Source organism: Coenobita brevimanus, chromosome 57, assembly GCF_032717465.1.
Source record: "Coenobita brevimanus isolate Jiangsu-jjx chromosome 57, ASM3271746v2, whole genome shotgun sequence".
NCBI classification, from domain to species: domain Eukaryota; kingdom Metazoa; phylum Arthropoda; class Malacostraca; order Decapoda; family Coenobitidae; genus Coenobita; species Coenobita brevimanus.
In genome coordinates, this window is record NC_137010.1 from 15,514,959 (window position 1) to 15,530,881 (window position 15,923).

A 15,923-nucleotide genomic window follows, 5' to 3' on the forward strand; every position below is an offset into this window, starting at 1 on the left:
TGATTGTTTTTCCCACCAACGGATGAGATGAAGTATGATTAAAAAACACGGAAAGAGAGTGCTCTCCTTAACTGAATAGAATAATCTAGCAGTAGCCATATACATACATACAAGCATGTGCACGCACACACACACACACTTTAGAAAGTATTAAGAAAAGAGACAAAGGTAAAAAACAGGATGATGACAACCCAGAACTGGTTGAACAGGAAACTTACAATAAGTCAGCTGAAAAAATAGACAAGAGATTTTTTTCGAATGGAAATTGAACAAATCAAAAGTGAGCGATGCAGACAGAAGGAAAAAAATAAGGAATTAATAAAGGAAATAAGTAGAAAAGCCACAATAATAGATGAATTATTAGCTGAGGTAAATTCACTGAGAACAAAGGCTAGCGTGGGATGTACAGTTTTTAACCACAAGAATTATGGATGATTTAAGATGTGATACGATGAAAATCAGGCAAGCAAGCAGTCTGATAGACCAATGTAGTAACACTGAAGAGAAAATAACATAAGTAAAGGAAATGATGAGAAATTACAAAGATGAGGTACAAAGATGAGGAGTGTGTGAGGAAGACAGGTTTAGAAGTCAGTGAGGCTAGGGAACTGGCAAGAGATCGAGCTGGCTGGATGAATGTTGTGAGAAGTGCAAGATAGGGGATTTGGCACCCTTTTTTAACGTGGCAGCATCTGGACTGACTCTATCAGATACGTTTATGTGAAGCTACAGAACGTGGTGAATGTTTTTGGCATATCCGATAGAGCCAGGATTCCGGAGGCTTGAATGATGAGTGAATGGAAGCGTGACTCATTGGACTGGGCAAATTTGGACTGTCTGGACAGTGCTACTCCTCACCCCTGCCCTAGGACGGGAAAGGAGGTCTGGATGGTTATGATGATGAAGGTATAAACTACATATGCTGAAATCGTGAAAGTGAAGAATGATTTAGATACAATGGTACAAGAAAAAAGCATAAGAAAGGAAGTGAAAGAAATTATAAAGAACAACCAAAAAACACTCAAGGAAGCTGTAGAGATTAACAAATCTATAGTAATCAGGGGCATAGGTGAAGAAGAGAAAAAAAAACAGAATCTCAGGGGACAAAAAGGAGATGGAAAATATAATGAACATACCGCAGCATGTATGAGAAGATATCTATGATAAAGATATAGAAGAAGATAAAAGCCTAGGGAAATACGATAGAAGTAAGTCAAGGCCCCTAAAAGTAACACTCCTGAGTGCAAATACTGTAAGGGAAATAATAAAAAATGCCAAAAAACTCACAGAAAAAGAGGAATTAAAAAAAGTACGGATAAAAAAATGCTGAAGAGGAATTGGGAACACTAAAGGAGAAGAGGGAAGAAGGAAAACCAAAAAATGAGGAAAGACCAGAGGAAGAGAAGAGTAAATTTTTTTTTTTACAAAGTAATTGCATTGAAGCACGAAAGTGATACATAACCAGCAGGGAATAAAAGAAAAGTAAGGTAACAAACTCAAGCTATGGCAAGTATATAAACAAGATGATTAAGTTGATGTACTCAAATGTAGAAGAAATGGTATCTAACTTATTAGAGATGAAAGATTATACCAAAGAAAAGGAACCACATATTATCTGCCTAACTGAATAAAAATTAACCCCAAGGATATCAAGAGATACCCTAAACTTAAAGGAATACAATATACGGAGAGGAGATAGGAATTTAAAAAAAGGAGGGGGAGTAATAATATTAACGAAGAAAATTCTACAAGTCAAAGAAATAGAACTAGATATACCCTCACAAGTAAAACTGGTTGCAGTAGAGATTAATACGTCTGAAGGGAAATTAACTGTGGCAAATTTATACATCCCACCCAGAACAAACACTTGGGAAAGAGGCAAATATGAAGACCTGGCAGAGAGTACAATTCAGAGTTTAAAAGCATTACTATACAGAATGGAAAACAAATCTGAAAGAAGGATATTAAATGGAGATTTCAATACAATTATAAATTGGAATACTCTAGATGTAAGAAGCCATGAAAGCTGTTGGGACCCAAAGCTTCTGGATTTTGTGCAGGAGTTTTTCCTAACACAACATGTATAGGAAAACATCAGACAAAGAGGACTTGATGATCCATCAGTACTAAATCTTATATTTACTAGGCAAGAAGATGATCTATCTATCTATCTATTGCCAGACGCCTCAATCCCGTTTGGGGTGGCCACAAACAAATCACCTCCACGTCGCCCTGTCCCCCGCCATTTCACTGCCCTGCTCCCAACTTACACCCCCCTCTCTCATATACCTCTCCACCCCATCCCTCCATCTCATCCTTGGCCTCCCCCTCCCTCTTCCCCCCTCCACCTCACTCACATACACTCTCTTCATCAGTCTTTCACCCTCCATCCTCTCCACATGGCCAAACCACCTCAGTGTGTTCCTCATAATGCTTCCTATCACATCCACATCCACACCACAACGCTCCTTTATATCCTCATTCGTCAGCCTGTCTCTCCATGTGACTCCACAGGCTCCTCTTAAATAACTCATTTCCATTGCTTTCACTCTTGACTTGTGTCCTTCCAACAACGTCCATTTGGCAAAGGCAACCATGTAGTATTAAATTGCAACTTCAGGACTGCTTATGACATAGTTAACAGTAACGAGAATTACATGAAGAGCCTAAACTACAAAAAGGACAACTACCATGACCTTAATGATGTACTTTGTAGATGTAGATTGGGAAAAGGAGCCTAGAGGACAAGATTTAAATGTTATATATAGAAAATTCTGTGAACTTTATGAAACAGGAGTCCAAAATTACATCCCACAGCATAAACAAACAAATAAAAAAAAAGAAATGGTTTAATACAAAATGTTCTAAAAAAAAAAAAAAAAAAAAAAAAAAGAGAGAGAGAGAGAGAGAGAGAGAGAGAGAGAGAGAGAGACGTTGTAGAATAGATACAGGAGACACAATAGTGAGAGGGCATACAACAACTATACGAAGGCAAGAAACGATTATACAAGTATAAGGAGAGAAGCCCAAAGACAGTTTGAGGAAGACATTATAAATAAAAGTAGTGATCAACCGAAGCTATTTTACACCTACATCCACAGCGAAACCAAAGTTAAAAGATAAAATACAGTTTCTTATGGAGGTGGAGATCATCTATACACAAGAGAAAGATATTTGTGAAGCACTAAATAAAAATTTCCAATCAGTTTTTACAGAAGAAAATAATTTTGAGAGAGATGATATGGAACATGCATGCCCACATATATAACCAGATACACAAATATCAGAAAAAGAAGTACAGGAAGAGTTTTTAAAAATTTGACAAAGGAAAAGCAAATGGTCCTGATGAAATTTCATGTTGAGTGCTACATGAATGCGCAAAAGAGTTAAGTAGACCAATTTTAACATTCAACGAATCTTTAGGTCATGGTAAACTACATGATATATGGAAGAAAGCAAACTTTGTTCCCCTATTCAAGAAAGGGAAGAGACAGAATCCACTCAACTACCAACCAGTATCACAAGGCAGTGTTGTATGATATTAGAAAAGCGGATAAGAAATGCTTTGGTAAACCATCTAGAAGAACACAATATGATAACAGAAAGGCAATTTTGTTTCAGAAAGGGAAAATCATGTATTACTAATTTATTAAGCTACTATGACAGAGCTGCAGAAATATTAAAGAAAAGAGAAGGATGGGTGGACAGTATCTATCTAGATTTCAAGAAAGCATTTGAAAGAGTACGCACCAGAGACTTTTGTGGTAACTGTACCATCAAGGAGAAATCCATGGCACCCTGTACTACTGGGTGCAAAATTTTCTCAGAAAAAGGGAAATGAGAACAGTACTAAAGGGTAATTACTCATCATGGAGGGAACTGACTAGTGGAGTTCCTCGTGGCTCAGTGCTGAGATCAATTATGTTTTTAGTGTATATAAATGACAAAGATAGTAACATTGGAAAAGAAAGCTATCTAAATATGTTTGCTGATGATGCAAAAATACAAAGGAGAATTACTAGCACAGACTCTTGTAGACAGCTACAAGAAGAATTAAAAAAACTTCATGAATGGAGCAATAAATGGCAAATGGAATTCAAAGTGGACAAGTGTCATGTAATTAAGTTTGGTAAAAGTGGAAAAAGACCAGACTGGGATTATAAGTTAGGGAGTTCAACCCTACACATATCAGAAAGAGAGAAGGACCTAGAAGTGATTTTCAGTAACAGACTATCTCCGGCTGACCACATCAGTGAGAAGGTACGAAACACATATACACTGCTTGCTAATACTAGAACACCATTCTCATATATAAATGACGACATGCTGAGAAAGATAACATCATCATCCATCACACCAACCCCGGAGTATGCATCAGTAGTCTGGAATCCTCATCTCACGAAACACATAGCTAAGACTAAGAAAGTTTAAAGGGCCGCTACAAGATGGGTACCAAGCTTAAGGGATCTAAGCTATGAAGACTAGAAAAACTGAATCTACCAACACTACAAGACAGAAGGAAAAGAGGAGACATGATTATGGTATATAAATGCATCTCATGGAAAGAGAAAATAGACATATACAACTATATAACCTATGGGGAAGCATCAGCAAGAGGACACTGCAAAAAACTACATAAAAAGAGAGGTGATTAAAGATGTAAGGAAATTCAATTTCCCAAATAGGGCAATTGATCAGTGGAATGCACTACCAAATGAAATAGCATGTGCCAAAACAATTCATAAATTTAAGGATATGTATGATAAAAGTGAATTAATACATGGGACAGTATGAGCTTAACTCATTCCTGTTCAGATACAATTAGGTAAGAACACACGCAAACACAAAAGACACATTAAAGAAAAGGTTAAAGTGATATGTCAGTTCTCTGCAACAGCTCTATTACAAAACTGTCCTATAGGGAGATAATTTGTAAATACTATCTCTGCTACTGACCTGGTACCAGTGTGTGAGAGGTTCAGTGGGAGCTGTAGAGAGCCAAACAGTCTGTGTGGATCCCAAAAACGCCACATCAAACCAGAAGGCTAAACCGTGCATGGTACAGGACTTGAGGATGTGGAACTCTAGTGGGATAACTGCAATGGCACCAGAATACACAGGTATGATCATGGTAAAAGTACCAGCATAAACCCTAAATTCTCAGCCATCACATCCTCTCTTGTAAATCTCAGCTAAGTAAAAGAAAAAAGAAATTTATTACGTCTGGTTTCAGAACACAGTAAAACAAGCAGCAGAAACAAGAAATGAAAGAACCAGAGACATAACTGCAATCTGTAAGATATGACAAGCTGTAGAGACAGTGCTGACAAGAAGATACAATACATAATTATAACCAATAAAATACATATGCTCAGTAAGAGGTTGTACTGAATAAAATAATAAAAGGACCAAAGAAAAATTTCCTAGGCTGGTAGTAAGAGGTTGAATGAACATGTAAAAATTTTCTGTAAAAAGAAGAGGATGATAAAGGTCTATTTATCTATTGCCAGACGCCACAACCCCATAAGGGGTGGCCACAAACAAATCGCCTCCACGTCGCCCTGTCCCCCGCCATTTCACTGCCCTGCTCCCAGCTCACACCCCCCTCTCTCATATACCTCTCCACTCCATCCCTCCAACTCATCCTTGGCCACCGCCTCCCTCTCTCCCCTTCCACCTCACTCACATAAACTCTCCTCGTCAGTTTCTTGCTCTTCATCCTCTCCACATGGCCAAACTACCTCAATGTATTTCTCCTAACGCTTCCTATCACTTCCACATCCACACCACAACACTCCTTCACTTCCTCATTTGTCAGTCTGTCTTTCATTGTGACTCCACAGGCTCCTCTCAAATAACTCATTTCCACTGCTCTCACTCTTGACTTGTGTCCCTCCAACAACGTCCAAGCTTCATTTCCATACGTTAGAGTTGGTATCACAATATTGTTATGTATGTAGTAACTTTTTCACTTCCATGCTAACTTCCCTGTTTCTTATCACTGCTTTAAAGGAACCAGCAACCTTTCTTCCATATTGCACCCTTTCAAGCACTTCATCCTCCAAACTTCCATCCTTACTCATCACACTACCCAAGTACTTAAACTTATTCACATTTTCCATTTCCTCCTCCTCCAACCTCGGTGTACATTCAGTGACTTCACCTCTCTCAAAGACCATAACTTTACTCTTCCCTACATTCACCTGTACAGTAGATTCCACTTCTTACACACTCTCCTAAACTCATCCACCAAGCCTTACAGCTCCCCTTCATCTTCCCTTAACAAAACAGTATCATCTGCAAACAACAGTACAGGGAGTTTCCAAACACTGCCCTCTCTCATTAGGGCAACGCCAACATCCACTGCTCTACCTTGTATCTCTTTTATAATCCCACCCATGAACAGACTGAACAACCATGGAGACATGACACATTCCTGTTTCAACCCAACCTTCAAACAGTAAAATTCACTCAGTTCACTATACACACACACTGGAGCCTTAGCATACCCTCATACATACTCTTCACAGCATTCAGCAACTTCCCATCTACTCCATATATTCTTAATACTTTCCACAATCCATCTCTACCACCCTGTCATATGCTTTCTCCAAATCCACGAGGCCGCATACAACTTCTTTCCCTTTTCTGGAAACCCTTCCACTAAAGATGTGGGAATGAATATCTCATCTACACAACCTATTCCCTTCCTAAAGCCTCCCTGTTCTCCAACTAATTCCTCTGTTATTTCCCTAACTTCATCAATAAGCATCCTACCATATACTTAGACTATTACATTAAGAAGACAAATGGCCCTATGATTACCACACACTTCTTTTTCCCTTTTTCCTTTGTACAAGGGAATAATTATACCTGACTTCCAATCCCCCGGGACTCTGCCTTCCTCCCAAGCCAATCTGCACATCTTCCACATCCATTCTACTAGTATCTCTACCCAATGCTTCAGCATTTCACCACACACTCCATTAATTCCTGGAGCTTTCCCCATTTTGACTTTCTTCATTGCTTCCACAACTTCTATCCTACTGATTTCTTCCTGTCTTCTCACCTCCCTCCTTCTCCCAGCCACTTAAACTTGCATCACTTTCATTCTCTATGTTCAACAATTCCTTAAAGTGTTCTCTCTATCTGCTCACTTTCTCTCCCTTCTCCACTAGTAATCTACCATTTTTATCTTTCACTCCCCTACTAACTTCATTGCCACCCTGTCTAACTCTCTTTATCTCTTTCCAGAACATTTTCTTACAGTCCCTCCACTTTACACTCAAATTTCTTCCAAATTCCTCATCCACTCTCTTCTTACTCTCTCTCACTAATCTTTTCACCTCTCTCTTGCTTCCTACATATAACTCTCTCTTCCGTCTCTCAACTTCTTCCACACACCTAATTCTCATCCGTTCATTATATGCTTTCTTCTTTTGTGCCACAGCCTGTCTCACCTCTTCATTTCCCCATGTTGTTCCTAGCACACCCTTTCATCTTCTCTTCACCCAACACACCACCTCACATGCTGCACATGTTTCTTCTGTGAATATCCTGCACACACCTTCCACGTCCCCCATCTGCTCCAATTCATGTTTACCCATCGTTCCTCTACTTCTCTCTTATATTCTGCCTTTTTCTCATCCTCTTGTAACCTTTCCACTCTCCTTGGATCTACTCCTTCCTCCCATCCTTCCCTTCTTCTATTTCTCCATTTTACTTGGACCTTGATTCTGACCACCACCAAATAGTGGTCAAAAAGTCCACTCCCCCAACCTCAATATGTTCTTGCATCCATTACACATCTTCGCATCCTTTCATCCACACACACATTATCAGTTATTGCCTTCCTTTCATTCAGTTCACCACCCATCCATCTCATCACTCGTTATGTATACCTGTAGAACATTTTGTGCCTGAAGAGGGTACTGGCTATCACCAACCACCTCCTGGCACAAATATCCACGAAAGCACTGCCATTCTCATCCATCTCTGCAGGCACACCCCACTCACCAACTACTCCATCCACCTTCACATTCCCTAATTTACCATTCATATCACCAATCAAAAACACACCCTCACTCCTTTCAAACTTTTCCATGCACACTTCCACATTTGTCCAGAACTCTTCTCTCACCCTGCTTGCATGATCTTGTGTTGGCGCATACACACACACAATCGCCCACATTTGTAGCCCAGCTTTCAATCTTACCCACACAATCCTTGAGCCAACTGATCCATACTCTCTTATATTCTCCTTCCAGCTGTTACTCACAACAATACACATTCCTTCTTTTGCCCTCTCATTCTCACCTACTCCTGCACATATCCCCCATCTATACTTCCATTCTCTCACACTCTCACCTCTCCATTTAGTTTCTGTTAATCCACATACATCCACTTACACACCCTCAAGCACCTGGACAATCTCTCTTTCTTTCAGTGTGTGTGTGTGTATAGTGAACTGAATGAATTTTTCTATTTGAAGGCTGGGTTGAAACAGGGATGTGTCATGTCTCCATGGCTGTTCAATCTGTATATGAATGGGGTTAAAAGAGATACAAGGTAGGGCAGTAGATGCTGGAGTGGCCCTAATGAGAGAGGGCAGTGTTTGGAAACTCCCTGTACTGTTGTTTGCAGATGAGACTGTATTGTTAAGTGAAGACGAAGGGGAGCTGCAAGGCTCGATGGATGAGTTTGGGAGGGTGTGTAAGAAACAGAATCTAAAGGTGAATGAAGGGAAGAGTAAAGGTATGGTCTTCGAGAGAGATGAAGTCAGTGAATGTACACTGAGGTTGGATGAGGAGGAAATGGAAAATGTGTGTATGTTTAAGTACTTGGGTACTGTGATGAGTAAGGATGGAAGTTTGGAGGGAAATGTGCTTGAAAGGGTACAGGAAGGAAGAAAGGTTGCTGGTTCCTTGAAGGCAGTGATAAGAAACAGAGAAGAGAGCATGGAAGTGAAAGTTATTACATGACAGTATTGTGATACCAACTCTAACGTATGGAAGTGAAGCTTGGACCTTGCTGGAGGGACACAAGTCAAGAGTGAAAGCAGTGGAAATGAGTTATTTGAGAGGAGCCTGTGGAGTGAAATGGAGAGACAGACTGACAAATGAGGATGTGAAGGAGCGTTGTGGTGTGGATATGGATGTGATAGGAAGTGTTAGGAGAAATACACTGAGGTGGTTTGGCCATGTGGAGAGGATGGAGAGTGAGAGACTGATGAGGAGAGTGTATGTGAGTGAGGTGGAGGGGGAGAGAGGGAGGGGACGGCCAAAGATGAGATGGAGGGATGGAGTGGAGAGGTATATAAGAGAGGTGTGTGTGAATTGGGAACAGGGCAGTGAAATGGCGGGGGACAGGGTGACGTGGAGGCAATTTGTTTGTGGCCACCACGTATAAGAGATTAAGTCATCTGGCAACAGATAGACAGTTAAACATAAACCTATATACAGTACTGTAAATAATTTTCTAATTTCTCTCGTAATCTGTACTTCAGCGCAATGTAGCAATTTTAGCAAATGTGCATAAGTTGCCCCTTGAATGTCTGTGAGTGACTTGGTGACAAGAGGGTAGGAAAAACTTAAAGACAGCCTCAGCCAAGGTTTAACTGTACAAACTCAGTGAAATGTACTACCATATTTCGTGGGGTGGAAGACGCACTTTTTTGTCTCAAAATCACCTTCAAATATCCCCATGCGTCCTGGAAGAGAGACTAAGACCTTGGCTCCATTTAGAAGAATCAAACTTATACAGAGGATCATCTCACTGTTTGGTTGTCAAGTATTTTTTAGAGTATGAACACTTTTGATTTATTGTAAATGTTACATTCACTTGTGTATATACAGTACTCAGATTTTACGATTAGAAACACCCAGGCTCAAGAAAAAATTTTGGGTTTGTTTACAACGGGCCATGTGACTGTCTGGGGGTTTAGCGGTATAGCAGTTTAACAATTTAGCATCTAGCATACATCCTACATTAGCAGGCTAACATGATCGCTGGTGAACTCCCTGCTCACCTTCTGAAATGTAGTCATGGTCACTTTGCTTGCCATCCACTCAGTAACTAGTAAGGGAATCATACTGGGGATGACAGCTAGCAGGACATTTGAGTCATTGTAACAGATATCTGTCTCACATGGAAATTCAATAACCCTTGTTTGGCTGGCTTCTCTTACTGATATTTTGTTTCATTCGAGACCAGAATATAACAGAAGGAAACAGTTTTATATTACCGTTACTGAGAAACGGGAAAAATAAGTGCAACATTAAAAAGTACCGTCTGAAATTACGGCTTTCTAGCAGTTTCGAAATTTAGCACCTAGCGTTCCCCTAACTCTCAGAACATGATCACTTCTGAACCCCTTGCTAACCTTCAGAAAGGCAATAATGATCACTTCACTTGCTATCCAAACACTAACTAGCAAGGGAATCATATTGGAGATGTTGGCTAGCATGACTTTTGTTGAGTCATTGTAACAGACGTCTGTCTCACATGGAAATTCAAAAACCCTTGTTAGGCTGGCATCTCTTACTGATATTTTGTTTCATTTGATACAAGAGCATCATAGAAGGAAGCAGTCTTATATTACTGTTAATGAAAAATGGGAAAAACAGTTGCAACATTAAATAATACTTCCCGAAATTACAACAGTGTGGTAGGTGGGGGCGCCCATCATCCACTCACTCACTGTTGAGGTGCCATATGATCTCTACACTGAGTGACTAGCCAAATGGTTTCCTGTACCCAGGAAATCATTTACTACGCTGGGTGGTAACCATATAACCAGGGTTTCTGGCAGGGTTAAGTGTCCCCCAGATTCCCCTATCCAAAATCACTTAATCATGGCAGTTGTTTCAGAGAGCCTCGGAGGGCCCAATACCTGCCCAGGGCCCCAACCAAATGGGCAGACTCGCGTGGCCATGCAGAATGTGAGAGGTGTGAATGAGGAGAGCAAGAGGGTGGAAGTGATGAACGTGTTCAAGAGTGCGAGATATGTCGTGATGGCATTGTGTGAAACGAAGATTAAAGGGTGTGAAGTGGAGGAGTGGGAGGGTGTGAAATGTGAAAGATCGGGAATGAATGGGCGAGGAAGATGCAAGGAAGGAGTTGCCTTGTTGATGAAAGAGGAGTGGCAGAGTGGAATGAGAGACTACAAATGTGCCAGCTCGAGGTGTAGTAAGTCATGTTCAAGTTTGAGAAGGTGAAACTGGCAGTGATTGTAGCGTACGCACAATGTGAGGACAGGAGTGAGTGAGAGAAAGACAGGTTTTGGGATGAGCTGGGTGAAGTAGTGGGAGAAATGCCCAGGAGCTATAAAGTGATTGTGATGGGGGATATGAATGGAAGAGTAGGCACTGGTCCTGAAGATAACATAATGGGTTGCTATGGAGTACCAGGAGAAAATGATAATGGAAAGAGACTAAAGGATATGCATCAGGAGAGGAGGTTGTGCATTTGTAACTCGTATTTCAAACACAGAGATGCAAATAAATATACATGGTATAAAGGGAACGGGGGTAGTGTTGAAAGAAGCCTGATTGATTACGTGCTCGTAAAGAGGTCGATGATGGGGATACGAGGGATGTGAGAGGACGATATGGAGGTCTGTCAGATCATATGATTGTGGTATGCAAGATCAAGCTGAGAGGAGTGAGGTGGATCAGGAGAGAGAGAAGCAGTCAGGGAGAAAGACTGAAAGTTGAGAAGCTGAGGAACAAAGAAATGGCAGATGAGTACAGGACCAAAGTAGAGGACGAGTAAGAATTATTGAATTGGAATAAAATGGATCTGGACAGACTGTGGAATGCATATAGGGATTGCTTAGTTATGAATGCTAAAGCGAAGTGTGGTGTGGCAAGAGTAACAACAAAGAAGAAAGATACAGCATGGTGGGATGAGGAGGTAAAGAGAGCGGTGGAGGAATACAGGAAGAAGTGGCTAAAGTGGTTACAGGATGGGAGTTCAGTTGCAATAAGAACCGAATATGTTGAGCAAGAAGCACGTAAAGAGACTAGTGAAGAGGAAAAAAGAAGGAGGTAAATGAGGATCTAGGACGAAAAATGAATGCAAACTACTTGGAAAATAGAAAGTTATTCTGGAAAGAGGTGTGGAAAAGTAGAAGTGAAAGCGGAAAGAAATGGGATGGTGTGAAGGATGCAGGTGGTAGATTATTAACCCATGGAGATGAAGTAAGGACCAGATGGAAAGAATATTTTGAAAGCCTAATGAATGGCGATAGAGAGAGCAGAGCAGCTGTAAACATGACTGGTTTTGGGGGTGTGCAGAGAAGGAATGCAGTGCCAGGAGACGTGACACTCGCACAGGTGAAGAGTGCTGTGAAGTGGCTGAAAAATGGGAAAGCAGCTGGAGTTGATGAGTTGTATGCAGAGATGCTTAAATGTAGTGGAAAGAATGGAATGAAGTGCTTGTTGGAGATATGTAAGAAGGCATGGATGAGTGAAACTGCCTGCAGAGTGGAAAAAGGCTGTAATTGTACCTCTGTACAAAAATAAAGGTGAACGAAGTGAGTGCAAGAATTGTCGTGGCATAAGCTTACTGAGTGTGGTAGAGAAGGTATATGAAAGAATTATTATAGAGAAAGTAAGAGAGATATCAGAAGTCCTAGTGAGTGATGAACAGGGTGGCTTTAGGAGTGGCAGAGGATGTGTGGACCAAATATTTGCAGTGAGACAGATAGCAGAGAAGCTTGTGAGAAGGACCATAAGGTGTTTATAGCATTCATGGATCTGGAAAAAGCATATGACAAAGTGGACAGAGAAGGATTGTGGAAAGTTTTGCACAAGTACGGTGTAGAGGGTAAGCTGCTAGGTGCCATCAAGAGTTTTTAAGATGGTAGTGAAGCATGTGTCAGGGTTAATGGGGAACTAAGTGAATGGTTCATGAACGGTGTGGGTGTGCGACAAGGTTGTGTGATGTCCCCATGGTTGTTCAATGTATATATGGATGGGGTGATGAGAGAAGTGAAAACAAGTAATGAAGACAGGGATGGCGTTGGTAATGAATGGTGATAGATGGAATATCTCATATTTGTCGTATGCTGATGATGCAGTACTGCTTGCAAGTACCGGACAAGAACTTGGTAGGCTAGTGCAGAGTTTTGCTGATGTCTGTAAGCGTCGTTCCTTGAGAGTAAATGTAGAAAAGAGTAAAGTGATGGTTACTGAGAGAGAAAGTGACTCCCGGTGCAATGTAACAGTGAATGGAGAGAGACTGGAACTGGTGAGAGTTCAAATACCTGGGTAGTGACAGAAAAAGAGAGGAAAATGTCCAAAAGAAGTTGAAAGTAGAGTGACACAAGGAAGAAAAGTAGATGGTGCAATGAAGGCCTTGATAAGAAACAGGCTTGAGTGTTGCAGCTGCATGAGGCTTACATGAAGGAGTGTTAGTGCCAACTTTAACATATGGATGTGAGACTATGGTGTGGCATGAAAATGAAAAGTCAAGAGTAAGAGCAGTGGAGATGGGACTGCTGAGGAATGTATGTGGAGTACAGAGGGTGGATAGGATACGAAATAATGTGATTCGTGAAAGATGCGGAGTGAGGAAGTCAGTGGACACCAGAATTGAAGAGAGTTGTATTGAGATGGTATGGTCATGTGGAGAGAATGGATAACAATAGAGTCGTGAAGAAGGTATATCTGAGCGAATTCGAAGGAGGGAGGAGGTAAGGTAGGCCAATGAGAAGGTGGAGAGATATGGTGGATAAATGTGTGAGGAAGAGAGGTTTGGAAGTCAGTGAGACTATGGAACTGACAGGAGATCGAGCTGGCTGGATGAATTTTGTGTACACCCCTTTTTAACATGGCAGCGTCTGGATTGACTCTGTCGGATACGATTATGTGAAGCTACAGAACATGGTGAATGTTTTTGGCGTATCCGATAGAGCCAGGATTCCAGGGGCTTGAATGATGAGTGAATGGAAGTGTGGCCCATTGGACTGGGCAATTTTGGGCTGTCTGGACATTGCTACTCCTCACCCTGTCCTTGGGTGGGAAAGGAGGTCCAGATGATGATGATGATGATGATGGTGATGATTAGCGGTTTAGCAATTTAGCAGTTTAGCACCTAGCGATATGGAAATTCGATCACCCCATGTTAGGATGGCTTCTGGTACTTTTAGGGTACGGAAAATGATGTAAATGTTCCTTGTAATTGATTTTTGAAAATTTGGTTGTGTTGTATGTGATTCTAATATTCAGTACATGCAGGCATTTGTTTTGGAGATATAATGTATTCCTTCACTTAATGGCCTTTGTATTTTCTTAAATGAATGAAAGAACGGGTTTTATTGAGTTTTGTTTTTTTAAGTTTATTTCACAAAAAATAATACTTATCTCTATATACTCATACATATGTAGTGTACTTTAACAGAGATGAATATGACGTCTCAAATTACTGTATGAATGGAATCGCACACTTCAGACTTCATATTTCAAAAACAAACTGGTAGTGTTAAGATAGCATCGTGGTATGAAGTAACATTTTATACGGAAGGGGTTGTTTGTTTGTTTTCTTGTCTTGTACCCTTCTTTTACATAAAAATAAGGACATCAAACATATATATACAGTACTGAAGAGAGACTCTAATGTGTTAAGATAGTGTCATGGAATGCATTAACATTATGTAAGGAAGGGGTTGTTTGTTTTCATGTCTTGTACCCTTCTTTTACATAAAAACATAGAAACCAAAGACAGATATACAGTACTGAATAGAGATTCTGAAAGGTGACTGAGTATTTTAGTGAAAAATACTCATATCAAGCAACCTTTCTGTAGTCTTGGTCAAGACATACTTTTTTTCTTAGAACTTCTCTTCCAGAATTAGGGTGCATGTTTCACACTGCAGCGTCTAACATGCCACGAAATACGGTATGAACAGAGTACTACTATTAAAACTAATACTGCATTACTACAACAAGGCAAAAATTTTAGTTTCAGAGTAAATGCTGATAAAACAAAAGTGATGATAAACAGGGCTGGTGGTAGAACTGTCAAAGGAGAGTGAGTGTGGTTTACTGCAGTTTGCCACAAGGGTGTGGGAGGTAACTCCATCTTCTGCAGTGTGTGTGAAAAGTGTGTGTGAAAAGTGGGTGTATAAGAGATGTAGTGGTATAAGAGGCAGACTGTAAAATAGTGCTGATTTCATGTGTTCTGTGAGTCTAGGATAGCGCGTAGAGATTATCAGGCATGAAAAGACTAATCTTGCTGGAGATTCTTGTGAGTGACAGGAAGAGTTTTGTTATTTAGGGGACATATTATGTGCTGGAAGTGGAGCTGCAGCTGCTTCTGTGGCTGGGAAAAGGAGTGGTTTGACGAAGTTCAGGGAGTTGTTGCCTCTCCTGATACTGAGAGATCTCTCCTTCTGTGCTAAGGGATCTTTGTATGCAATGTGTTTTAGGAGCGTAATGTTGTATGGCAGTGAGACCTGGGCAGGAAAGGAGGTGGATATTTGTAGGCTCAAACATACAGAAACGACATGATTAGATGGATGTGTAGTGTATCCTTCAATACGGGGCACTGGGGGGCTAGGATTGCAATAGAAGAGTTGAAAGGAAGAATGGGGCAGGTATGTACTGGTGTTGTGATGAGGAGGGATAGAATGAGATGGTTTGGGCATGCTGAGAGGATGAAGGATGACAACTGGGTGCATGTGAGAGGTGTGGATGTTGGAAGAGGCAGCTCCCAAGAAAGACCAGGGATGAGGACATTGAGTGTGACCTCAGCAATAAATGACTGAACAGGGAGGCTACCAGAGATTAAGCAACATAGATAGCTGCCATTAAGTGACCGTGGCCGATCCACGAAAGCATGATGGTGTCTTAACAAACATCATAATACGTTACAATGTGCCTGCTGCTTGCGGTACAAGGGGGGGGCCCGTCATCCACTCA

At 40.9% G+C, this 15,923-nt stretch overlaps 1 protein-coding gene across 2 annotated transcripts in view; it reads right to left on the reverse strand.

Annotated features, from left to right (window-relative positions):
* Art4 (arginine methyltransferase 4) overlaps window positions 1–15,923 on the reverse strand; it is a 178,835-nt gene that overhangs the window by 85,288 nt on the left and 77,624 nt on the right. For both annotated transcript variants that reach the window (XM_080274219.1, XM_080274218.1), the window contains exon 8: window positions 4,957–5,096. In XM_080274219.1, coding sequence (XP_080130345.1) covers window positions 4,957–5,096 — 140 coding nt within the window. The remainder of the gene's footprint in view (window positions 1–4,956; window positions 5,097–15,923) is intronic.